The sequence below is a fragment of the Festucalex cinctus genome, chromosome 3 (genome assembly GCF_051991245.1).
Source record: "Festucalex cinctus isolate MCC-2025b chromosome 3, RoL_Fcin_1.0, whole genome shotgun sequence".
Classification (NCBI taxonomy): Eukaryota; Metazoa; Chordata; class Actinopteri; order Syngnathiformes; family Syngnathidae; genus Festucalex; species Festucalex cinctus.
In genome coordinates, this window is record NC_135413.1 from 5,727,885 (window position 1) to 5,755,382 (window position 27,498).

A 27,498-nucleotide genomic window follows, 5' to 3' on the forward strand; every position below is an offset into this window, starting at 1 on the left:
CGTATCGGGATTAATCGGTATCGAATCGAATCGTGACCTGTGAATCGTGATACGAATCGAATCGTCAGGTACGAGGCAATTCACACCCCTAATATTCACTCTACCTAATTTGTCAATTACCACCTTTCTGCACTAGTTAACATATGTTCTTGTGCTTCCAAATCTGCCAACGGGATGCATTTCATTCCGTTTTATTCTATTGCTCATATTTGGTTACCTTTACTCTGCACCAAACGGAGCAGTGCGACAAATTTCGTTGTATATACGTTAATGACAAACAATAAAGGCATTCTATTCTATTCTGTATTGAGATGATCACTGTGACTGCAGAGTGGCATACAGTCACTTTACTTCAATTGAATGAGATACTGAGTCCAGTCCTTTGACTGGTAGTGCACATTAGATGGTGCCTTTTATTTGTATAGTTTGCACTCAGGTGTCATGCCTATAGATTGCAAATTTGCCTCACTTTCAGATGTTGTGGGTTGGAATTTCGATTTCCCCCATATCCAGTCCAGTTTCCTCCAATTATTATTTTCATTAAACATCCTTGCACAATATAAACAAACAGCATACTGTATTGCTTTTGCCTGTGACAGGCATACAAACCAGGCAGATTGGTACAGTAGCCAAACAACATTTCATCACATTTTGAAATCTAATCCTGCACAAATGAAAATACAACGATCCAAATTCAAATTCTTTTCAATGAGCGGAGAGCTTCCTTTCAGTGAGTCGACCGCCATTTTGACTTGTGACGTAAGTTCGAAATAGTCAATTAGTGAATGTATGAATCGTGAAAAATATCAGATGTCACATGGAATTTCTCTGTACGTATTTGTGGTAAAGACTCTACTCACGTAGTGTCACCGTCAGGTCCAGCAACCTCATAGTCGTTTGGCCTCTTAAGTTTAGTGACTTTGTGCTTGGCGTTCTTGTCTTTTAAGGCGTCCTTCTCTCCCCCCATCTCTCACAAGTTCCTTCGAGAAACAGATGGCATGTGAATCAACAGGTAAAAAAAAAACGCCCTATGTATTTAATCATTATTAATTACCACTCAGTCGCACTAGGATAACATAAGCATTTTCGGCGTTAGCCAATTACTACTTCATAAAATGATGGGGTTTTACGTTTAAAAAAAAATGCATATAACCGACGCAAGAAACGCTTCTCTACACACTTGAAAATCCAACATACATGCTTAAAAAAAAATAAAAAATAAAAATAGGCAAACTATTCACGTGGTTCAAACACGAAAGCCATCTGTGTTGTGCTAAATGTTGAAGCGGCAGACATAACACGACAGGATTTGTGATTGGCTCAAGGGAGTTGGGTTGCCAGGTTGGATCAATTTCCAACTGTATATTGACGCGAAACTACAGCAGTTTTTCGTTGTAGTTTATAAAAACTTTGCAGACTTGTGCCTCGTAAGAATAAAACCCCATGATTTTGTTCTTTTTGGCAGGCCGGTGGCAATTTAATAAAGATAATGAGGTTAAACCGCATTTTTGTACTAATATAGGGACAAGCTGCGACTAGCTTGTGAGCTATAACGACGCGAACTATTACTTGAAAATTGAATATAAAATTGTGTTTCTGTGAGAAAAAGGTTGGTTTGAATGGAACGTATGCACAATGGTATATTAATACTCCGTGCTTACGAGCTAAACTCGTTGCCATGTTTTTAATCATACTTGATTTATTGTTAGGTGCTTGCTAAAAACACCAAATTATCAAATAATGCAAAAAATGTAACCGATAGCCAAATGAATTTTACATACATATGGGGCCCACATCCATGAAAGAAACTGTCCTCATTCGACCTCAAGTAGTTGTCTCTTTAAGAAACCCGGAAACAGTTCCGTCTACGTGATCAACTGTTGTGTCCCTAAACAAGCAGTGATCCCTCCCAGCGATGCTGTCCCAACCTGTTATCTATGCTTTTCGTGCCAGTCTGAAGTGCTGGCAACGCCGGACTGTCCGGAAAGCTGCTTTGAAGTTCGGCATCTGCCGTTGGTTATCTACGCCAACAAGGGGAGCCGTTACTGGTATGGAGGAAATATTGGCAAGAGTCGTGTCTCCCTTACCCACATATGAAACAAGGGAGAAATCTCCCCCTCCCCCAGAAGTCAACAGCTTGGAGTTCATGCATTTCTACAAAAGTCTAGACACAGGAGAGAAACTGGATTTCTTGGCGAAGCTGTCACGTGACTTTGGAGTTGATCATAAAAGCGTTTCGGAATTTGCTAGGAAGCTTCTGCACACCCAACTCAGGGACTTGTCAACCATTTTGCAGGTTGAGGACAGACTTCGGTACAGCTTGACTCCCCGCTATAAACAGTTGCTTAACCACATAAGCAGAGTGGAAGGGGGAGTGAAGTTTCTGGTGGACCTGAGAGCCGACGTGCTTGAAATCATCTCATCAAAAGGCAGCGAAAGCTCGCACTTGAGGGTAAAGCATGGACTGTTTACATTTTCTACGGGTGCTCGCATGAGTCAAGACATACGGATTGTATGTTGTTAAACCTTTATGTGAGAGGCTAAACGGAATTATCAGTTTATTTTAATACAGTATTTGAGGGTAGTTTGACACACACATATGGGTAATACCACTTCGGCGGTGGGCAGTTTACCCAAATAAACGTCATACCCCAAACAAGGCCGAATCACGTGGTTCACATTTTAGAAAGCGCTGCCACAACGCCCTTTACCCTAGTTAGTTTGCTGCCTTCATAGAGAGTTTTGGTCGTATGTAAGATCAAACAAAAGAAAAAAAACAGATTAAAGACCTGCGAATTTCTTCTAATAACTCTTGAGTATACTGTATTTGTTTTCATGTATATTTTTGGTTGATTTACCCCAGTCAAATGCAATCTAACTAAATTTATTAACGTAAAATATTTCCACACCAAATCATATGTTTTCAGTTGCCGAATTGCAAGCATGTCTAATTTGAGCGAAGTCAAACTCAATGATACAAAGTCATTACCTGCATAAAAGTAAGCTATATGGTGGCATCTATCGTAATGTGTGGAGTGAATTGTAGCCTCATTTGTGTTGCTTAAATTTTATAAACTAGCAGACAAGCAGTTTTACATGTCATAGTGTCGAGATTATTGTAGTCATTTGCAATTAAACACTGACCCTTTATGACCCTTTTAAATGTAACTTGTATTTATTCCACTTGCTTTTGTCTATTGTAAGGTAACTGGGATTTCCCCTCATCTCTGGCATCACATATGGCACATACTTTAGGTCATGCACTTTAACCAAACTTTATTTATGAAGCACTTTAAGACACCCAGCTCTGCATCAGTAGTGTTGTACATGGAATAAAAATCAAACCAATGATAATGATACCTTTTTGGTAACTCACATGCTGTTTTGGGCGAATCACACAATTGGCATTGGTTACCCTTTGTTGCGTAATTGGCATTCTAACTAATCTTGCAGCCTACTGTGTTAGTAACGTCAGTGGGTGGTGTGTGTTACGTTCGTATCAGGCTGGCTATTTTTTGCCCCTACTCAAAATCCCGGGGTGGATCTGTGGCACCCATCTAACTAGGGTAAAGGTATCTGCATACTGATATGGTCATTTGGATTGATATGTCCTTTTAGCATACTTTGGTTGTATTTGCTCCAATGCTGACAATTTCATTGTAACACACAGCATGACCGAAGTTGAGTAGCGCTTGCTAATATTACTATAGCTGACAAAGAACCTGTAGTCAATAAGTCAACCTATGGAGCTATCTTTATAACTATGTGTGTCTGTGTGTGTGCCTGAGTGTGGATTCATGAATATAGCTGTTTGTGTGTTTGCAAGATATTTGTTTTAAATATGAAGTCTGACCTTTTAAGGGCACCGGGCCTGCTTTCAAATGGCAAGTTGCTTATTGCTGAGGCTCCTGTGTAAATATTGCAAGCTCAGAAACATCAATACTCATAATGTGAGAAGACTCAAAACAGCATACAGGCACCACACATACAACAATGGGCCCATGGCACAGGGTTGTCATTTTTAAAACCCTTTGGCGTTATATGTCCATTCTCTGTTTTTCATCAAAGAAAAAGCATTGGAAAACAAAATACTAGGGAGTCGACATGAATTTGGGGAAGTTCAAAATTTGGCGAGGTTCAAAATGGCGCCATCCTGAAGTTTCTATGTTTGTGCAAATGGGAGATAGATATTTCAATTAAACTCTTGTGATTGTGCCATTTTTTGACGCATAGGCAACCATTATAATTCGTAATTTTTGATGTACTGTACACTTGATGTGTTATCGTGCATTTCTGATGTTTTTCCACTTTATCCTTTCAGTACCACCTCAACTAAAGGTGGAAAATATAAAATGTGAGTTGAAAGTCATAAAAGCCATAATACACCAGGAGGCGCTAAAGAGCTAATTAGAATTTTTGCTTGAGCTGACTTATGTCTTTGCCACGGGACCATACTTGGGTGTTTGTGCGTGTGTGTGGTCAAAGTGACAATTCTGGCCACAATGCGTTTTACTGAAATACCAGTTCTTACTAAAATTTGAACGATACAGAGAAGTTTTGTCGTCATTAGCTAAATTATCCCTTCCGTCTGACCTAAACTAAAGGTGGAAAGTAAAAAAAAAATGACTTGAAAGTCATAAATGCTATAATACACCAGGTGACGCTTAGAGCGCTACTTATCATTTTTGCTTGAGCTGGCGGAGCTGATGTATGTCTTTGTCAAGTGACCGCACTTGCTCTAAAACGAGTTGTCATGGTCAGAATTGATGGACCAGGCCTGCGTCTGTGTGTGGATGAAGTGACAATCACGTGAACTTGTGCGTGTGTGCGTGCGTGTGCGTGTAACTGCAGGCTTGTAGCACATAACTATTTGTATTTTTTATGATTATTTTCTATAGAGGATAAAAAATAAATAAAAACTACATAGGGTTGCATAGGTCTGATGCCACTGAACATTTTGAGTGAGTGATAGTAAAAAAAAAATCCAATATTGAAATACTGCAAGTGGGTAAATAACATATGGGGGCAAAATGGATCACTGACGTCTACAACCATCACTGGCACTGGATGCCAGACCAGTCAAATAGATTTTTATTTTGTCTATAGCCATCACTGGCATTGGATGTCAGCTCAATTCAAATGGATTTTAACGTCTATAACCGTCACTGGCATTGGATGACACCTCAGTTCAAATGGATCTTTGATGTATATAGGCACTGGCACTTGATGACACAAAAATGAAAAATGAATGAAAATGGGAAAAAAATTGATGGGAAATGAAAAAAAAAAGTAGTTTTGTTAGTAGTAGTTGTTCGTTTCAGTAATTGTTGTTTAGTGTTCATGAATTCTGCACATTTGTTCTAGATTCTTACTTTCTGCCATCAAAATCAGTGTTATTACGATGTTTTTTTTTTAACCTTTATATTCTTAAAAAAAAGAAAAAATTCTGCTGTTACAACATATTGACTTATCCAAGGCTCTAATTATGGCATATGAAATATTACAATTTGAATTTCTGTATATATTCATATACAGCATTGTTAGTTTTGCTGTTAGCGTAATACTGCTATTATTGTCCACAGGGGGCATTAAAAACAAATAAATACATAAATACTATAAATGTATTGATAGGTCTGGTGACACTGAACAGTTTGAGTGGTTGAAACTGAAAAAATATTCATAAATGACTTAGTTAAGGCACTTCAAAGGAAAAGCCATTTTTGGACAAAATCACAAGAATTTAGTTCTATTCAGAAAACTGCCATTGTGTAAAAACTGGTCATGCAAAAAAAAAAAAATCTCTTTTCATGACTTATAATCTTATTCAAGCCTCTAACTATGCCATATGAAATATTCAAATTAGAATTTTATTTTCTGCATATGTACCGCACAGTTAGTCTTGCTATTACAATAATACTGCTATTATTTGTCCATAGGGGCATTAAAAATAAACAAATAGATAAATAACTATATATGTATAGATATGTCTGGTGCCACTGAACATTTTGAGTGGTTGAAATGGAAAAAATATTCATAAATGACTTAGTTATGAGACTTCAAAGGAAAAGCCATTTTTGGACAAAATCACAAGAATTTTGTTCTATTCAGAAAACTGCCATTGTGTAAAAACTGGTCATGCAAAAAAAAAAAATCTGTTTTCATGGCTTATAATCTTATTCAACCCTCTAACTATGTCATATGAAATATTCAAATTTGAATTTTATTTTCTATGTATGTACAACATAGTTAGTGTTGCGATTAGAATAGTGCTACTATTATTTGTCCGTAGGGGCATTAAAAATAAATAAATAAATAAATAAAACTATATGTATAGATAGCTCTGGTGCCACTGAACATTTTGAGTGGTTGGAATTGAAAAAAATATTCATAAATGACTTAGTTATCACACTTTAAAGGAAAAGTCATTTTTTTTGGACAAAATCACAAGAATTTAAACAAACTAAAATTAATGACCAAGGTTAAGTAACTGTGTTTCTTGAATTGCATGTGATGATCGTGGTTTTACATTACTGATTATCCAGTACTTTTATTTATTTTTTTTAGACATGTAAATTTTGAGAAGTTAACTGAAGGTTTATGTAAGAGTGAAACTCTTCATGAGTCACCATCCTCTCTCTTAGGACCTGAATGGAACTCTGAAGAGCTTGCTGTCCGAGTGGTTTTCTGTAGGTCTACTCCGACTAGAGCGGATCACCTGGCAGTCACCCTGTGAGATCCTGCAAAAGATCAGCCAGTAAGACATTCTTCAAAATGTTATTTTAGGAGTCTGTCCTTGATGATGACCAAATGCCTACAACCGAATCATGCAGCTCAGCTTGGGAAGTGAACAATTGAATTACACATCTTCTGTCAGGTATGAGGCGGTGCACCCTGTTCGGAACTGGGCTGATCTGAAACACAGAGTGGGGCCATACCGTCGTTGCTATGCCTTCACCCATGCTGCTATGCCTGGAGAGCCTCTGGTCGTGCTGCACGTAGCCCTCACAGAAGAAATCTCAGATAAAATACAGGTTAGAAAGAATGGCTTCAGAGAATATCTCTCAATGTTACACACACACAAAAAAAATGAAATGTATTATGTTGTTCTGCAATGTTATTAAGTCACTGTGCTCTAAAAGCACAACTCTGGCTTACCTCAGAGTAACCCCTACAGTGCTGACTTGAGAAAATGGCCACCCTGTCAGCAAGCTCATATACTTAGATATTTACATGTATGTTTTTGGCTTGCAGATATTTTTTTTTTTAAGTAGTTGCTTTACCTATACCAATTTCTAACAGCATAACATCTACTCAGTAAAATTCATCTAAAGTTCAATGGACAATCTCAGATTTTGAACATATCAGAAATTAACTACTAGCTGTTTCTGCTACCATAAGTCAATTTCTCATGCTACTAATTGAGATAAACATATTAAAACAATAACCCTTTACAGTTTCAATTAAAACTGCGTTATCATTTATTTACCATAATTTCCTCTACAATCATTCGGGCCTGCCACTTCTTAGTCCTAGCTGCCACTCCTTCAAATTTCTAATTAAAGCAGTTGGAAGGTAGGGGAGTACAGCACGCAGCGTGACTCGGATGGATAGTGAAAAACACGACCACACACCATCACGAATTTCGAGTATCGTGAACGGCCGGTCCTTTTTTCTGGCCTGTGGCTGTCCCACGCTGAAACACTAAATAATAATTACCACATGTCGCCGGCCACCATACACAGTTCCCAGGGTGACAAACGAGAATAGTAATTGCTGTTCTAGAAGAAACACTGCACAGCAAAGACTAATTTTTTGATACAGCCCTTGTATTGGTAAATAGTAAAAGCTGTAAGCACTTTATTACATTTGAACACTGCATTCCAGTGACATCTATGTAACAGTACAATTTTTATTTTTTGCATTTTGTTATAATGTCAAAAAGGCAACGATTTTGTGAGGTTGTGGCTTACCAACTTATATTTCAAATTCATCTCGGTGCAGAAATTAACACTAAACGGTGATCCCTTTCTTAGTGTATTGTTCGGGAATTTTCCACCTTTGACCTGGAGGAAGATGTGAACAAGATAAATGCAGCAGTCTTCTACTCCATCTCATCCACCCAAGCTGGTCTACAAGGTGTTGAGCTGGGGAACTATCTTATCAAGAGGGTGGTGCGGGAACTGCAGGTGGGTGCACTGTGGATAATTGTAGTTGTATAGTTGATTTTACAGGAGATGCTATGTCCAAACTATCCATCGACAGTTCTAAATGATGCAATTCACAGATGATTTTACCTGCAAAATTGCAGGTAATGTGTACGTATTTGTATGTATGTATGTGCTCAAAATGGAGCACATAAACCACCAAATGCAGTGGCTCAGTCTCGGCCACTGGTTGTGCAGTGCCTCCGATGTGATGTTGCAAATTATAGCCAATCAAAATGCGCGGAAGCTTTCACACGTGCAGCAAATCCATATTGGGGTTACAAGCGAGCGAGACACAGCCCCACACCACGTGCCGCCAAGCGATAAAAATGCATTATATATGGTATACATTAGGGGTGTGAATTGCCTAGTACCTGACGATTCGATTCGTACCACGATTCACAGGTCACGATTCGATTCGATACCGATTAATCCCGATACGAATTTATAAGTCGATTGTTGCGATTTTTTTTCATTCAAATTTAGAAAATACTAATCAGTAAGCTTGTAGAGTGTAAGATTTATATGAAAATGTATTATTTATTTATCTGAAATTTCAGTCTTATAGAGGTTGTAATCTGTTTCATGTTTGAACAGCATTCAAATAAAATATTAAGGCTTAATGTTCCGTTCATATAACATTCTTCCATGCTCAAGGTGTGAATCCTAACCCGAAGTCAGACGTTTTGTTGAGTATTTTTCCATTAAAAATGGAAGTTTAAAAATCGATTCACACACACACACACACAAAAAAAAAAAGGCAATGATGATAAGACGTTAAATCGGTACCGAATGAACAATTCTGAGCTCTTTAAAAAAAAAAAAAATTCGATTTTTTTTTATTGAATCGATTCGAGAATCGCGCGATGTAGTATCGCGATATATCGCCGAATCGATTTTTTTTTTAACACCCCTAGTATACATATTGTTTTACAACAATACACTTGATTAAATGTGGGCCTGTGGATGAAATTAGGGCTGGGTGATATGGCCCAAAATTCATATCACGATATCAATTGCATACCTTCATGGTGACAGTATATATATCACAATATAAAATTATGTTAAAAAAAATATTTTAAATTAACTATTTGACTGCCAAAGATGTTTGGCATATGCTAAAATCTCATTCAGGCCGCCATAAACATTAATTGACATTTACTATATATTTTTTTCCTCAGTGGGCAGTGCAACTTCTTGTGCAGCACTGCTTTGTCATTGGGGTTGTGAAACCAAAAAGACCCACTAACTCTGGCCAGCAGATGGCAGCATTGTATCTCTTTTCAATGGGCTCCCTGTGTAACAAATTACAATGAAACATGACTGATATGATGAAATACAATACAGTGTTCCCTCGTTTTCCGCTGGGGTTAGGTTCCAAAAAATACCCGCAATAAATGAAATCCGCGAAGTAGTTAGCTTTATGTTTTACAACTCTTAGAAATGTTTTAAGGCTCTAAAATCCGCGACCGCACAATTTCTACACTTTTCTCATTGAGGCATTTACATGTTATCACATTTCTCTCTTGTTCAAACTTTGACAATGTTCAAACCTTCATAAATTTTATAAAATGGGTATATTACTGTAAAAAAATATGCAAAATTGCACTTAAAAAAAATCCGCGAGACCGCGAAAAGTGAACCGCGTTATAGCGAGGGAAGACTGTATTTTCAAAGATTATGTGAATGATCAAAGCCTGTCACATTAAATCTAATTCACAGAGCGTCACGAAACAAAAATATTAGTGCCAAAGTCACTGTTGTGCATAAAATGTATCTTTTCACAAAAAGCTTTTCTCTTTTTTCTTTAAATTTCCGCTTGATGTAACTCAAATTACCTATTTTCAAATGATTACTAAAAAACTGAATAGGGTAAAAACATGCATTTTTTTCTAATGAAAGAATGGAATGCAATCTTTCATGTGGTATCCACGATACACACACAATATTCTGTTTGCCTTGAAAGATGAGTTAAAATGCTCGAAATCGGTTGTTTTTTTAAATAATGTTTGTCTTAATAATAATTTCATACATTATTCATTTCTGGATAGTTTTAATTATATAATCCATTAGAGAAGAGAAATTGAGAAAAAGAATTACAGTGATGAAACAAATAATTAGGATATCACTTATGCAAATCTCAAAGCAGAATCAAGTTAGCACTCCATGTTGCAGTGTGAACTCAAAATAATACAGCTGATATTTTAAATGGAACACCGTACAACAGGCTTTCAGTTTAGTTTTCCATAATCCATTCAAATATCGATGTCTAAGTACTACTTTGCCTTTACTTACTCTGTTTTCAACTATAGTAAAGAAAGCAAGTCCATTCAATTAGATTAATCAGTTCTCAAAAGTCAAAATTAACATAACACTCAAATAAACAGAACATTGCTCATAGAATGGATTGTTTTGCTACTGGAGATGCTATTTTTTTTATTTCTTATATCCAATATTGCCGCTGAAACAATGAAAATTCTCCAAGTAAACACAAGTAAAGTTTTTTTTATATTTTAGATATTGATTATTAGGGGTGTTAAAAAAAAATCGATTTGGCAATATATTGCGATATTACATCGCGTAATTCTTGAATCGATTCAATTGGCGGCCAAATCGATTTTTAAACATCCATTTTTGATAGAAAAATATTCACCAAAACGTCTTAGGGTTCACACCTTAAGCATGAAATAATGTTACATTAATGGAACATTAAGCCTTAATATTTTATTTCAATGCTGTTCAAACATGAGAAACAAAATGTATAAGACTGAAGTTTCAGAAAAATAAATAATATATTTTCATTCAGATCTTACATTGTACAAATTTATTGATTAGTATTTTCTAAATTTGAATTTAAAAAAAATCGCAACAATCGATTTATACATTCGTATCGGGATTAAACGGTATCGAATCGAATCGTGACCTATGAATCGTGATACGAATCAAATCGTCAGGTACTAGGCAATTCACACCCCTATTGATTATATTACTGTAATATATTTCTCTGAGCTCTTCTCCGGGCACTCCGGTCTCCTCCCACATTCCGAAAACGTGCATGGCGGGTTAATTGGGCGCTCCGAATTGTCCCTATGTGTGCTTGTGAGTCGTGGATGGTTGTTCGTCTCTGAGTGCCCTGCGATTGGCTGGCAACCAGTTCAGGGTGTACCCCGCCGACTGCCCAGAGCCAGCTGAGATAGGCTCCAGCGACCCTTGTAAGGAGTAAGCGGTCAAGAAAATGGATGGATGACGTGTGCAATGATGTTCCGACTTCATTTCAGGTTTACGGTGGCTGTATGTCGTCCTCCCTTACACATATTTTTACTCCAGTTACTTATTAAGTTGCTTGATATTTTGCTTTTCGAAGTTGCTTACTCTTAGCTGCAAAGCGATGAATAAAGAAAGAAGTGAAGCTTTTTCACTCCTATTGAGGCGATGATTAATCACTAATGTAGAAACCTGATGCATTGCGAACTTTTGGCTCTGCACCATAGCCACGTTTTCTAAGTAAGTAAGCAGAAGCTCTGCAGAATATTGCGCAACAAGCATTCCCCAAAACAAACAGCAAGGGGATGCGAGCATAACGACTTAACCATACTTTATTCACTGAGGGGTTTTTTATTATTTTTTTTTCCCCTTCACGTTCCCATTGGGCTGCCCATACATTTATGGCATTTCTGTCGCACTGAGCAGTGTCCATGGAAAGAGATACAAAAATGTCAACAGTATCCATGGAAAGAGACACCAAAATGTCAACATCAACAAGCATTACTGCAGTAGGGTCTAAATCTCTACCCTCGGCCAAATACATACCTTATATTGACTATACCTTCTCTCCACACACCACTAGATAACATCGTAAAGTTTGTGGTAAAAATATATGCAAGTTGCATGGAAATAAATAAGAATGCGCACCGCCTTTCAGTAATCCCCCATTTTTCTTTGTGGCGGTTGCCTATACTAACCAGTAGCTTGATTGGTTGTCTATATTGTTAGAAATTGAATACATCTGAAAGTGAAACAATTATTATTATAAATTAATTATTGATCAATATGACATAGTATTTTCATATGAATGATTTTAGAGCCAATCATGGTTCAGTTTGTTGACCAAACCCAGAAAACAGGTGAGCCGTGATTGGTTGTTACCTATTTCCTCAGCACAGGTGATGTAATCTTTAGTTCACACCAAGTGGAGAAATGTGCTTTTAAAGGTAATACTTCTACATGAAAAATAATGAAGTTATCAAATTAAATGTGGACAAAATATTAACTTTTACTGCTGAAAATGGTTCATTGAGTCAAGTATGCCTTTAATCTCCCACTATTTGAGTGTTTGTTGACATACAGAGATCAATAAAAATGGACAAACCAGTAGTTACCACATAGTCGCTGTAATGAAATTCCATTCATCCTTCTCAATAAGCTTAGGAGAGCCCTTCATGTCAGCCCACACTTGCCAGCACTTGTGAAATGATGAATGAATAGGACATCTGGTGCCACTATGCCCAAGAGATGGGGAAAATTCATCTTTGTAGTGTGCCCTCATAAAATCAGTTTTCTCAGCTTTGAATTGCACTTGAGTTTTTATTTCAAGGAGATTGGTGAATTGTATTTGTTGGCTCTTTCCTGACATTAATACTGGTAATGTACTGTGAGTGTTGGTTTAGCTCAGGAGCTACATAAATTTTAACAGTCAGAGGCCCAGCATAGAATCTTGAAACCAAACTTTACCTTAGGCAAATGTGAAGAGAATATCACTGCACTCATACAGGGACCAAATTGATGATGGAGAGGATGACAGGAAAAGAAAAGGTACTGGTAAATCCTAATCTAAACTGAGGGAAGGAGGTTACACTTGTCTTTGTAGACTGAATTCTATCGTAAAGCAGAAGCAATTCGCAAACACTAGGTCGTGGACTGGTACCCAGAACTTTTGGTACTTGGCCACACAGAGTGCCTGAAAAAAATATTGATCATCAGAGTCAAAGTTTTATTTAGAAAATCTGTTGCATTTGTCTGTCTTATCAGACATCAAACCGCTTGTCTCAATCATGTATTTGTATAGTAAAAAAGTAAGCCTACAATCTAACAAAAGTGATTAAAACTAAGTTTTTCAAGAGTTTATTCATGAAAAACAAAAATGACAAATGATGAGATGGAAAAAGAAGATTCCAAGAAAAAGAAAATCTGCATTTAAAAGTCCATATCAGCAGTCCTAAAATACAGGTATATCACTACTAGTGTTGTTCCGATACCGATACTGGTATCGGCAGAGGCGCAGATACTGCATTAAAACAGTGGCATCGGTGACTACTAACAAGTAACATGCCGATACCATTCATTCCAAGACTTTGGATGTAGCATCTTGCATCTTGCTCGTGCACGACATTCACTGATATGTGACATGTTCACCGCAAGCCGATCTAAGATATCCTATTGGCCCTTGAATGCTCTGAACCAATGGCAGGACAGCTTTTTCATGTTGACCAAAAAAAAAAAAAAAAAAACAGGTATCGGTATGGCATCGGCTGGGTATCAGAATCGGTATCGGAAGCCAAAGAAACGGTATCGGAACAACACTAATCACTACAAGTGGTTCTTCATACCATGCCTTCTCTTTGCATACTACTTTATGATGTCAATATGACACATTTGCAAATGAGAAGATTTAGCCTTCAAAACTGCTTTGACACATGGAGAATATGTACCGTATTTTCACGACCATACGGCACACCGTATTAAAAGGCGCAGTCTCAGTTACGTGTGTTATTTCTGTTTTTAAAACACATAAGGCACACTATTATTGGGCGCAGGCATGGTAAAACATATGCTAGCTTAAACATACGGTAGCATGCTTTCATGCGAACATACCTAGCGTATGTTTTTAAAAAGGCAGAGAAAGTAAAATTAAGTTCAGTTGTACTTTATTGAAGTATTTACTTTTGATCAGTCCTCATCCACGAAGTCCTCATCTTCTGTATCCGAAATGAGCTGGGCAAGTTCTCCATCAAACACGGCAGGTTCCCTCTCGTCATTGTCAGAGTCACTCTCGTTGCCATGTGGTGGTGTTGTGCCAAAGAATACTTACCCTGTAAAAAAAATTGTATCCGCGGGTACAACATATGTTTTTCAATAAGCACATGAATGAAACAGTGTAATGGTGAGTTGTTTATATGCCGGTCCGTCAAATTCAAATATTGCTGGTCGATGGTGCAAAAAAAAAAAGCTACTACAAAGCACAGTTGCTCAAGTTTCATTTTCCACAAATTTCCTGCCTCAAATACAGTCCCATATCTGTATTACAATTTTTTAGCATTATTTCCAAAGGCGCTTGCCAGAATCACACACTTTGAAATAAATAGACTTTGGAGTGAAGAAATATCCTGATATAACAAGAGAGCTGGCACGAGGCTGCTTGTTGATAGAAAGTAAAGCTAACTCAGGGGTGCTATACAGCAAAACGACAGAAAGTTAACTCTCTAAAGATGGCTGGCACTTGCTCTTTTAGCTGTGGTTTTTATCACCTCGGCTACATCACGCTTGCTTGCCAGCCAAGATGCCAGCTTGCCAAGATGGGTCTACAAGAAAGCTAAATCAAAGTGCGAGAGTTGGACAGTGTAAAATAAATGGGGAGGAGTGTAAGAAATGGAAGGCGAGAGTCCAAGTGACTGTTGAGGAAAAGAACTGAACGGGGATGAGGATAAAATAGAGGATCATCCATCTCCATCTGCAGGATCATAAAGTGGAAGACTGGAAGTCAGAGCACACACAAGAACATTTTGAGTTTTGCCACCCAAATTTAGGTTCTTAGAAGTGGAGTTTCAGATAAATGCATGAAAATTGTGATAGATAACCTTTTTTTTCCCACCCTCCGGAATTGTTCTTATTTAACTCTTTTTCTGCCACACCCCGACAGTGGCAGCTGATTTCGAGCATTTTAACTCCTCTTTCAAGGAAAATATTGAGCAAAAAGTGAAAAGATAAGGAGAATAGAAGCTTTTTGTGAAAAGATAAATTTTCCCCACAACAGTGATTTTGCGACTAATATTTTTTGTTTAGCGATGAGCTGTGAATTAGATTTAATGTGACAAATGCTTTGATCATTCATTGATCTATTTCATCAGATTTCATCAGATTCCATCATGTTACTCTGTAATTCCATACAGCGGCAGCCCATTGAAAAAAAAGATACAATGCTGCCATCTGTTGGCCATTGTTAGTGGGTGTTTTTGATTTCACACCCCATTGACCAGGCAGCGCTCCACTTAGACATTGCACTGCCTATTGATTTAAAAAAAAAACACACACACACACAGATGGAAAGAAGAAAAAAACACGTAGTTGATGTCATTTAATGTTTATGGCGGCATACATTGTGATTTTACTCATCGTTATTAAACGTTTTTGGCGGTAAAAGAGTTAATGAATATTTCATTTGCCTTTTTCCCTCTAGAGCGAATTTCCCCACATGGCCCAGTTTTCCAGCCTCTCCCCCATCCCTGGCTTCTCCTTGTGGCTCCAAGGCCTCCTCAACCAATACCAGAAAGAAGGTCGTGGCTTAGACCTCCTGTCTGAGCAGGAGTGGCAGCAAGTGGAACAAGCCACTGACTTATCCCCAGGCACCAGTGCAATATATGCCCTTCGCGAGTTAATCGCCACTAGCCAATGGATGCGTTCGGAACGTCTCTCTTGTTTCCTGGAGCCTATCCTGATGCGACTCTGTGCCTGGTATCTCTACGGGGAGAAGAGGCGGGGTTATGCACTTAATCCAGTGGCCAACTTCCACCTTCAAAATGGCGCTACTTTGTGGCGCCTTAACTGGCACGCTGACACCAGCCCAAAGGGTGTGGCCAACTCCTGCGGCATTATGGTGAACTATCGTTACTTCTTGAACGAGACATCAAAAAACAGTGCACTTTACCTGCAGAATAAAGTCATCGTGGCATCGGATCAAGTTCTCGGATTGGTGTCACAATTTCAGAAGAACAGTAAACTCTGAGACCATGTGCAAGAGTAACACCCACATGATGAAACACTCTTGTTTGGTTAAGGGGACAGGTTGATGAGAAGACACCAGCTAATACAGTTTGCCCATCTGTTATTTGAAGTGCATTCATAAGTTAGGTTTTTGCATCTGGTTGCCTTACTTGATGATGAGGGACTGCAGCTTAATGAAGCACCCCACATCTTTATACGATTTAGCATGTTTCAGGATAACAGTGTGTGTAATGGTGAAGTAGGAACAATAAAGCGGTGCAACTACTGGAATAAATGATCCTTACACTTGGCTGCACTGTCTCTTAAAAAACAATAGGGGTTTCTTTTTATGTCCACAAACACCGGCTGTTATACTTAACATACTTCACCTTCCCAACAAATGAATTCAGACTGGGAATATCCTCCAGAAACCAGACAAAAGATGTAGATGATCGTCTCGTTAGTGGTGCTAAAATGTCATGGCAATGTGAGACTTTTATTTTCCTATCTGTCTGAAATGCATGTAGGCAAAGCAATCAATATCCACATAAATCATGTTTTGGCAGTATAGTATGTCAGACCAAGACAATAAACATTGGTCAGGACAGAACATTTACTACAGGACAGAACATTTACTATGTATTGTGACCTTCATAGTTCAACAATTTCTCTCCTGAAGCATTTGGAAGGTTCCACTTGATGTAATTCCCCCCTTTTTCTTTAGATAATTTTACTGACGCACACAGCACCAAGCTCCCCCAGAGAGCCATCGGTGATGTTCTAACAGGTCTGTGCAGGTTCCAAGGAGGGCTCATATCAGCCCACACCCCATTGTTGTGAAATAATACATCACAGCAAGTTGACTGTGAAATTACATTTTATGTCTCCAAGGAGCCAAACTTTTTTTTTTTTTTCTTACCATGCCTTTCCTCCTCTCTTTTCTCTCTCAGTGCTGCTCTATGTCCTGAAACTAATGGAGTGAGAAATAAAATTAAAGTAAATGGCTAGATTGATGGTGTTCAGTTGTGAGGAAGTGGGGAGGCGAATAAAGAACCATAAAAAGGACTGTTGGTTAAAGGATGCCCTTGAGAGACCTGTTTGGCTCTTCAAACAGCCGTGGTGCTCCATGAACATGCGGAGGGGATGCAAAGAAGGCTGTCACACCGTTTTATATTGAGTGGGATGAACTGCAGGGTTACCATGGGAAAAGCAGTGCCATATTCTATACCTTCTCTTATTTAAGTAACTTATGCCCAAAGATGTCCAATATAAATAACCGCAAAGCAGTTTTTGAGGAAATTAACTGTAGCTTTTAATTATCTAATGAATCTTGCAAAAGAAAAAAAATGTATGCTATACAGTTAAATAATTTTAACAAATAGTTTTGTTATTTTAAGTTGTCCATCTGGCATTCCCCGTAGGACTAAGAAGACAAATTGCTTGTTCACTGCATGGTTACAGCACTGAAATTTGATTTATCGACACATCTTGTCCTAAATGAAATGATATAACCTTTCCTCACTGGAGGGATTTTAGCAATACGAGTTAAGATGCAGCACACCTGATAGCAGAGTTTTGATTATTTTAACATGATATTCAACTTGGTTTCATGTTGAAGTTGATTTCAAACATAAATTAAAGAAATATATAAATCTGTGCAGGGAACACTGGGCTGACAGAGGCAGTCTTTAGATACACAGAGAGAGAGAGAGAGGCAAGGCGGTGAACTTCATTAAAAAAAAAAAAAGCTTCTAACGCTGAAATTCCAAATCACATCCCAACCTGAATCATCTTGCTTTCCGTTCTTACTACAGTAGTTTGCCCTTTGTGTGCATATAAAAAAGAATTATCTCGTATTAACTCTAAATTTGTGGACTTTAACCAGTCTTCTGTTTGCTCTCATCCTACTGCATTTTTTCCTTTTCCAAAAGATTTAGATAATGGCTTCACAGACAAACACGATATTCTATTAGTCTGATTTTTGACACATCTTTGAGGAAACACTTTCCGCCTGATTACAATTGATTATCACAGTTTGCTCTGAAAATTACATGCACCGCCTAGTGCAGCAATTCAGACAAAGATAACTTAGTTAGGAAGGGCATAGCATTGATGTGCACATTCATTCCTGGTCGCTTGTAAATAAAATTTGGCTGTACAAATGAAGCGTGTCTTGTTTTTTGTTTTGTTTTGTTTTGTTTTTTCCTTTCAATTTTCATTGACAGAATTGCTAGGTCTGAGGGAGCAAGGGGGGTTCATATATACACAACTGAGATTCTCAGTCCACCTTTATACAGCGTTAATGAAAACTATTTTGTGTGTTTATCGCTGTTTTGAATTTAATTAAAACAGTTAATTATAAAACAACTGCACAAATGATATGATTTTGAAGCACTCAATCGTACTGATGTTAATGTAAGGTTCCAAAATAAGAATTTATACTGAGCAAACAGGCTTAACAGTAATTTCCAAGTTGATTCATTAAGCTAATTTGTGAAAATACATATTTTTGTTTGCGGAACTATTTCCACATTCACACATTTCTATATTCTCTTTTGTGTTGTGCAAGCAGCTGAGTTGATGTTTGCATTCACTTGCATTTGTCCAGCATAGGTCTCAAACTCAGGCCCCCGAGGGTAGCAATCCTGCATGTTGTTGAGTTTCCTTCTTCGAACCTGAATCAAATGATTGGGATCATTATCAGATTTCTGAGAGCTTGCTGATGAACAGATCATTTGAACCAGGTGTGTTGGAGGAGGGAAACATCTAAATAAATCCATAAAATTAGCAATTTGATGCATAATTGTGCTTACCTATTGTCTAGGACTCAGGGTTTGCGCAAACTCATTCCTCGAGGGCCGGAGTCTTGCAGGTTTTGGAGGGTTCCCTCTTCTAATGCAAGCTGATTCCAATCAACAGGATCATTATCAGGCATATGCAGAGCTTCATATATAAGCTGTGTTGGAGAAGGGAATCATACTATCCACAACCTGTAGGACTCCGGCCCTCAAGGACCGAGTTTGCCCACCCCTGGGTGGTCCACAGCTCGATTGCAGGTGTTGTAATCCAGGATGTTCTGAGGATTTTGTTTTTCACAACATATTCTTGTATGTGGCATCCTTCATTTACATTAAAATCAGGGAGGTCAGAGCACAGGAATCGTGGAATTGACTCGCTGGGTTTCGAGAAAGGAGATTGGCACGCACATTGTGCGTATTTTACAGTTAATCTGCAGGATCTCCCTTTGGGGATGATGTAGTCAGCTATGCATGTGACGTGGGCAATTGGCGACTGCTGTGCACCGCCGATCATGCATCCATGTGTAGGGCCAATCGGTCCATTTGTCTTTGCCGTCATTGATACAGCACACCTGTGTTGTGGGTTACAAGTTATTGAACAGCTGCTCCTAAAAAGGGGATGTATTGAGTCCCTTGACTGTTCATGTAATTTAGCATGACAGAACTGTGGTTAAAATAACATTGACGGACTGACAATTGACAGACTGCGCCCATGAAATTTAATGTAAGTCTTACAATAGTGGCGGTAATTTAGCAATGACGGAAGCCCGTTGACGGAATGATGATTACAGTTTGGTCCAGCTTGAAATATTGACAAAATGACGAGAAGGGTGTCTCGACTACGAACTCACTCACTCGCAGCCATTTTCACTGAAACAACCCCACTTTGCTGCCGGCTGTTTTACTAGATTTTGACTGATTTTGCAAGAACCACCAAATATTGTGTTCTATCTGTCGCCACCTGCTGGCCATTTTTGTAATACTACCATTGCTTCAACCATTCTCTACAGTACAGAGGCTGCATATCAATGCCTTCTGTATGTATGTTCTCGCACAGTGGTGTCCAAACTACGGCCCCGGGGGCCATTTGTGGCCCGCCGTCCATTTTTCAGTAGCCCGCAACATATGCTAAAAATGGCATTTGACTCAGTTAAAATAAATTAACAAAAACAAAAATGTTTGGAGATGGTCAAAATAAGAAGGGAGGGTGTCGCAAAGTTTGCGAAGGAACGCAATCTTTTCGTTCGAATGCAAAGTTGTTTTGCGAGGGAACGCAAAGTTGTTTTTTTCGCCTGCCATGTCACCTTCGCTGCGCCGTAAACACTTCCGGGTCATCTTCCATGTGAACAAAAGCGACAAGGATGGAACGTTTGTAAGCATGAAACAAAACAGTGGGAAAGCTTTCCCAAAGCGACTAGGATGGAGCATGTATTTTCCCACTGCTTTGTTTACGCGTCGCTTTTGGTCACATGGAAGATGACCCGGAAGTGTTTACGGCGCAGCGAAGGTGACATGGTAGGCGAAAAAAGCAACTTTGCATTCCCTCGCAAAACAACTTCGCGTTCGAACGAAAAGATTGCGTTCGCAAACTTTGCGAGAGAACGCAAAATGTTTTGCGAGGGAACGCAAAGTTGTTGTTTTTTCCTACCATGTCACCTTAGGGCCGTACAAACTACATTTTATGTTTCCAAAACTAACTGTACCTTTTGCAAACATGTAATTTGGTAATTAAATTAATGCATGAGCCTTTGGGGATAATTTCAAAGGTGAGTTTTAGTCGATTTATTTGGATTGTTGAATTGAGTGGATTGAGTAGGTCAGATGAAACGCCATATCATGTAAAATGAGATAACAAATTAATGAACTAGACTCAATTCTTAGTTAGAGACCAATTGGTGTCTACATGATTGAAAGCCAAACCAAATGGCCTCTGTGTGTAGCTCCCTAAAGCCACCACCGGATGCCGCCAAACCTGTACAACCAAGCCGCCTACTCAGCATAGCCATGACATCCTGTATAAGGATAAATACAATTTAAGTGTAAATAAATGGGATCCTGAATAATACACATATACAAAATCTAAATTCGACAATTGTTAACCTGATTTATGGATCAATGATTACAGCACATTGACGCCAACTATGAAGTTTTGCTGTCTTTTCTTTTATTTTCTTTACAAGTGATGCTGTCTTTATCGCTGATAATATTGCTGTAACTGCATTGAGTGAAAAGATTACCTGTATGTATTGTCCTCTCAACAATGACATGCATGATGTGGAACAAGAACTAGAATTAACCTGTTAAGTTTCCCTGAGAGAATTTGGGATTTAATATGTCATGTATATACATGTTATTCATGCTTGCTTAATTATGGTTAGAACATTAATACATATATGATGTTATTGATTTTAATGTTTATGATTGCTGAATAGAGCCAAGACCTTTGACATATGATTATGAGCAGAACAGAAGTATCAGAATGACAAAAACAGGAACTGGTTGCGCTCTGTGGTGTGCGTAGCTTAGCAACCAGTTTCCTCTGTGTGTTTATTTAAAGTATGTGCGTTTATGGCCCATCTGTGTGGAAAATTACTGAGAATAAGTCTCAACAAGTCTTTGCGCATTGATATGAGGAAGGACGACGCGGAAGGACACTCACACTGAGGAAACCAGTGATACGACCCAAGGTGATAAAAAGTCTTCCTCAGCTGGGACCGGGGCTCTCTTTCTTCTTCACCCTGCGATGTGGTCTGGATGGAGTGTGTTTCTGAAGACGGATTCGCGGCTGTTTGGGACTTAGGTTTTTCACGAAGGATCTTTGACTTTTAGCCGTGAATGGAACTTTCTTCACAGATTGGGTAAAGTACAAAACTTTCATTTTTTCCTCTTAAGGAAGGTATGAAAGATTAATCGCGTGTAGGGTAAGAGCCATTTTATCCACTCCCATATCTTTAAATTATTTTTAGCCAAAAACATCTTATTTTAAATAGGGTCTTGAGCTCTTTTGAAAATGATCAATCTTAGAAAGCTCCTATAAAAGGTTTAAATATTATTTTTGATTTCCTGTTTCCTATTTATTTCTTATTGATTTTGTGTTTTATTTTTAAATGTGATTTTTATGATTCATATTGGTTATATCATTATTGTCAATAAAATTATTAAAAGACAATTTTTGAATCAATCATTTTATTGGTTCATTTGTAATTTATTTTATTTCTTATGGACATTTTATAAGTCCAAATGAGTAATTATTTTATTTGTTTATTTTAGTTTTATTTTATTTCTTTTAGACATTTTATAAGTCCAAGGTCATTTTATAAGTCCAAATAAAATAATTGAAAAACCAATTGTGAATTAATAATTTTATTTGTTCCTTTTCATTCTTATTTTTAGTAATTATTTTATTTGTTTAAGTTTTATTTTATTTCTTTTAGACATTTTATAAGTCCAAGGTCATTTTATAAGACCAAATAAAATAATTGAAAAACCAATTGTGAATTAATTATTTTATTTGTTACTTTTCATGTTTATTTTATTCCTTTTGGACATTTTATAAGTCCACATTATTTTTCTTCGAGACGGACACGGCGGCAGTGGACGCCCGGAAAAAGGTAAGTGCACTCTAATAACATCTAACCAGTGTTTCCATCTGTATTAATAAAGTCAAATACTCCTACTTGATATGAAACAAATCCGTATGATCCTCACAAGGATTATTAAATGACTAGGTCAATAACAAATGCAAACAACTCAGAGAAGTGGAGCTGCCAATGTAAGTGAGGTGTTCAGACTATTATTCCTGGGCTCTGTGTGGTTATTCACTCAGGATTGATAGGTGGATGAAAACGGATTGGCCTCATGATAAGAAGACAGTGAACAAACCTAGGTGAATCCACTTTGATATATCGGCTTAACTAATTCCCGTCTCCTCACGCTGACGCCTTAGAGCTGGTGAGGGAAAAGGGGAATTTCTAACCCTTTGATTGGAGAGTCGATCAGGACATATTTCCCGATTTAAGTCCTGCGGGTAAGCGGAAGTTGACATGTGGCGCCCAACGTGGTGCTACGATTGACTCATTTTTGTCAAAATCGGGGTCGATCGAAGCCCAAACAGGAACCCGAGTGAGCGCGGCTCTGAGCGGTGGGCACAGTGCTTAGAGCTGATAGCGAACTCGCTGATAAATTGTCATGTCAGACGACCCTGAGCTAACACAAAATAGTCTCTTTGATGAATGGTGTTTCATGGAAAAGAACTTCTTTAGTTGTGAAAATCTAGTGTGATTTTTTAATTGAAGTTGATTGTACTATTTTGTGTTAAAGGAACGGTGACTGGCTCCCCCAGGAGACTTGTACTCCAAGAGAGGCTGAGTGTGAGAAAGCCATTCAAAGTGAATGAGCTTTAACAGCGACCTGCTGCTCTGGCCAGGAGACGACCAGGAGAAGTGCACCAAATGCTAATAAAAATGCTTCATAGAAAAAAATAAAAATACAAAATGTCATAATGTGGAGAATGTCCATAGTGGGTGAGTTACACGTCACAGATCCACTGCACAACATAATGTAACATCATGAGCAAAAAGTTAAATAAAGGCATCGGATCCTTGAAATACACACACGATACTGGCGAAGGTACTGTGAAGGTACTGATAGTGTACCTGGCAGAGCGCGCTGCATCGCGCTTTCCTGAGGGAGGGGCTGAGTTAAGGGGTGGTTCAAGCCCGTCCACAAAAAGAAGGAGGGCTTGAACAGTTAGAGTAATGTTAAGGGGCTGCTCAGTGAAAAGAGGCTCTTTTAATGTTGTGATGATAAACTATGGTTTGCGCTATTTAGGCTTTCCATATTGGGTGCGGTTGCCCATTTTATTTGTTTGTCATCTCAGATACCCATTTTTAGCAGAACTACCATACTCTTTGCTTAGTTATTGCGGGGTATCTGAGAATATTTATGGTCCCTTTGCTTTGATAGCGGACTCATTGACCGAGGCTGCCGCTACAAACCTAACCCTGATCCCACATCCTTTGCCTTTCCTCCTTGTGTTTTTGAGAAAATTTTAAGTTTTCGGTTCCCCGACAGGAGTGTCCATTGGCACAAGAAGAAAGTCGTCGAGAGCCAAGGAGAGAAGGTAGGTGTTTCCACTAGACTAATGTTCTAGTGGAGGCAGCCTTTTTCGGTTCCCCGACAGGAGTGTCCATTGGCACAAGAAGAAAGTCGTCGAGAGCCAAGGAGAGAAGGTAGGTGTTTCCACTAGACTAATGTTCTAGTGGAGGCAGCCTTTTTCAGTTCCCCGACAGGAGTGTCCATTGACACAAGAAGAAATCCACATCCCGGAAAAGAGGAGCGGGAAGGATTGCAACCGACCTAAAAGGATAACACACCCCACCGTTTGAGAGAGGACATCCGCCGACGAGTAAAGGTAGGAAACCCGAAGGCGGTAGTCCCGATAAAGGTAGAGGCAACGTACACGGGTACGGAGCTGAGTAACCAGGAGCTATAGTACGTCCCTGAAACCCAAAGCGCACGGGAAGGCTTCGGAAATAGATAGCTCCACTCCTACAATAAGAAAGCAAAGCGGGCTACAAAACACGCTAGTGAAGTGATGGAAAAAATGATAGGGAGAAAGGGAGGGGAAAAGCCCCCCAGCCCTATAGAGAGGGGAGCAGGATTAATGCCTGATCCCCGTCCTCTGGAACAACCAGATATACCAGTAGTGGTTATGCTTCTGGGCGAAGGTGTAGATCGATGGCCACCAGGAGCAAGAAGGCACCTGGAAGTAAACAATCCTTCAATCCGTCCGACGGACCTCCCAGCGGAGGTGGAAAGGTCGGTGAAGGAAACGGGAGTGTTCGTGAGTGAATTTCCCGAAGTAATGGGCATAGCAACAATAGTAATGAACCACCCCCAAGAGGGATGCACCCCTGGGACGGTGGGCCTTTGGGTCCACTGGTGGACTGTGTTGTTAGATGTGTATAACGTAGTGGAAGTAGTTCGCACCGGAGTCCAGTGGGACCCGACGATAAAAACTCTCGCTGAGAAAATGCAGATAAGGGTGGAATTAGCAAACCCCAAGGGGACTGAAGCATTAAGCCTCAACCTCTGGGAGCAACCGAAGTTGAAAGAGCTACAAATGACGCGGAAACGGCCAGCTGAGGCCGCTAGTGAAGAGGGCTTTGTTGATATGGGCTCATGTGTCCATGAGGAGGATGCAGGAGCATCAGAAAATGAAAGCCCAGAAAAAACTGTAAGAATGACTCCCCTGATAAGAACGGCGCCCCTGGGTGGGCTGCCGGAGGAAACAAAAAGGGTTTCAATCGGGAATGGAGTAATATTGTGCCACTATGTGGGAAGGCCCTGGCAAATACAGGGGGATGCTATAGTGATAATCACGGATAGATCACTAAAACCGCATAGTAAAGCGCTTGGAAACATTTTAAGGCAGGAAGCTGGACCAGAATATGAATTAGAGGTTAAACAAGAATTACAAAAAGACTATCAGCGGCCAATAATAGCGGCAAAAACTAGTGGTGGGAACACTCCCTACGGCATGATAATACACGTGCCAGGGACAGAGTGGAACCCCAAAAACGATCAGTCCCAATATGCGGACGAAATGGCAAAAGCATTGGAGAGAGGGGTCGACAAAGCGCTGGGAGAAGGAGCGGAGAGAATAGTGATGGACGTAAATTGGATTAAAACTGGGAAGATGCAGTGGCAACAGGCTGAGTCCATAGCAGTAGCAGCGTTCACTTTAAGAGCTAAGACTCCTGTAACGACACCATCGGGAGTAGAATTTGTGATAGCGATATCAAAAAAGCAGAGAGAGGAACGAGTTAAATCAGTGACAGACGAGATTTTAACCCGTACTAGACAGATGGAACGTGAACGACGCCAACTCCAGCAATTAACAAATGGAGAACCCAGGGACTCGCCTCAGTCACCATCCCCAGTTAAAACAACTCCCGTGCCTTCCCCAGTAAATGGAGGGATGTCAGGAGCTGCCCGGGTGGTAGAAGATGAAGAACAAGCGGGACCGAGCAAACAAACCCCAAAGGGAAAAAACAAAGCCCCAAGGGGAACAGTGACCTTTAGCCCCGTCACGTCTACGGGATCCCGTTCCGGGACGACCCACCATGAAGACGGTGCCCCTGCCGCAGTGTTTGATACCAGGAGATGGGAGCGAAGAGGAAGACGATGGAGAGCAAGCTCCTGTTTCGACCGCGATTGGCGCTAACCCCGCTGACGAAGACCGAGACTCAACCTCATCAGAAGATGACCCGGCCAACCCCAACCAGAACCCGAGAGTAGTTACAAGACCAGTGAATAGAAGAAAGAAAAATCCTCAACCCACGTTTGACGTGTACCAATCCTCAGCAAGGGTAGCTAGAGATCTTAACCTGGGATGGATCGAGACAAGGGATGGGCGGAAAGCTTACATACCCGAGGCAGGGCAAGTAAATCGCCCCTATCCACCTGCCTGGCTCAATAAGCTAGATAGTAAAATGCCTCTAACTATGCGAATAATTTATCGCGAGGCTGTTAACATTTTACAGGCTCCGCCATATACCACATTATTAACTCACCAAGACCTGACTAAGAATTTCAGGGATGGCTACGTGGCGGTGGCACATGATTTTATGTTGAGAAGGCTTAAAAAAGCAATAAATAATAAAGCGAAATGTGAGCTGAGAGCCGACGATGACTTGAATTCAGATTCGGATAATGATGGAGCAGCGGTTACTGTAACGGTACCAGCCGTCCCAAGAACCTCTTTGAACCAACAGTCCCAATATGTGACACAGCTGGGATCAACTACAATAGTACCAAACCCGGTACCCCAACCACATGACATGGAGGGTGATGTGCAACAATTTAAGACCTTGAAGGAGTTGGTTCGCCAAAAAGGTAGGCGAGAGACAGCTAAAGAGTATTTAGTTGAGACGTGGCCTATGATTAGGGACGCCCCAGGAGGAGATGGTGCCAAGAAACTATGGCTTCAGTACATCATTGCTAGCCCTGTCGGACCAAACGAAACACCACAACAGGTCTACGAAAGATGGGTGGACGGCGAAGATGAGGATGAAGATGTCCATATCAGCAGGGCTAGAGAACAACTCAAAAGAGACGTTTCCCTGCTAAATGTGTGGCACAAAATTAAGGAAGTCATATCTCCAAATAGGTATATCAAAGTTCTGCGGATGATTGTTAAGGAAAAAGGGAACGAAGCTGTCTTTGTGAAAATAGCCCCTAATAGCACGATGCTGAAAATTGAAGCCTCGGTTAAGAAGTGGGATCGCCTGACTAAGCATAACGCTGAGAGGAGGAGAACCGGACCAGTCGCTAGTCGCATCCGAGGGAACGAACAGCAAGTCCAGCTGGGAGATCGACAACCAGTGCAGACTGTCCCCTACATAAGACCGCAGCAACAGAGAACGAACGGAAATCAGAGACAGGCCACCCAGCCAGGACAGCAGACGAGGCCCCAACCAAGACAACAGCCAGCAGTGCGAAGACCAGGTCCAGCA

General features: G+C 39.7%; 3 protein-coding genes across 10 annotated transcripts in view; 1 reads left to right on the forward strand and 2 right to left on the reverse strand.

Moving 5' to 3' along the window:
* Positions 1-2,371, reverse strand: part of LOC144015506 (DNA topoisomerase I, mitochondrial) — an 82,331-nt gene extending 79,960 nt beyond the window's left edge. Inside the window, exons 1-3 of one of the 8 annotated variants that reach the window (XM_077515559.1) lie at positions 2,088-2,371; positions 1,782-2,021; positions 861-980 (exon numbers count right to left, since the gene is read on the reverse strand). In XM_077515559.1, the coding sequence (XP_077371685.1) occupies positions 861-967 (107 nt within the window). In that variant the 5' untranslated portion in view covers positions 968-980; positions 1,782-2,021; positions 2,088-2,371. Of the gene's footprint in view, positions 1-860; positions 981-1,054; positions 1,324-1,781; positions 2,056-2,087 lie in introns of those variants that run through there. The other 7 variants (XM_077515557.1, XM_077515552.1, XM_077515558.1 and 4 more) reach the window with 7 other exon arrangements.
* Positions 1,630-16,491, forward strand: mlycd (malonyl-CoA decarboxylase). Its single transcript, XM_077515563.1, has 5 exons — positions 1,630-2,452; positions 6,642-6,754; positions 6,875-7,031; positions 8,034-8,186; positions 15,658-16,491. Exons 1-5 carry the CDS (start codon positions 1,916-1,918, stop codon positions 16,201-16,203), a joined length of 1,506 nt encoding a protein of 501 aa, XP_077371689.1. The 5' UTR covers positions 1,630-1,915; the 3' UTR covers positions 16,204-16,491.
* The window catches only part of LOC144015512 (uncharacterized), a 35,406-nt gene continuing 22,046 nt past the window's right edge, over positions 14,139-27,498 (reverse strand). The window contains exon 6 of the transcript XR_013282739.1: positions 14,139-14,293. The gene's annotated coding sequence lies outside the window, so the exon portion shown is untranslated. The remainder of the gene's footprint in view (positions 14,294-27,498) is intronic.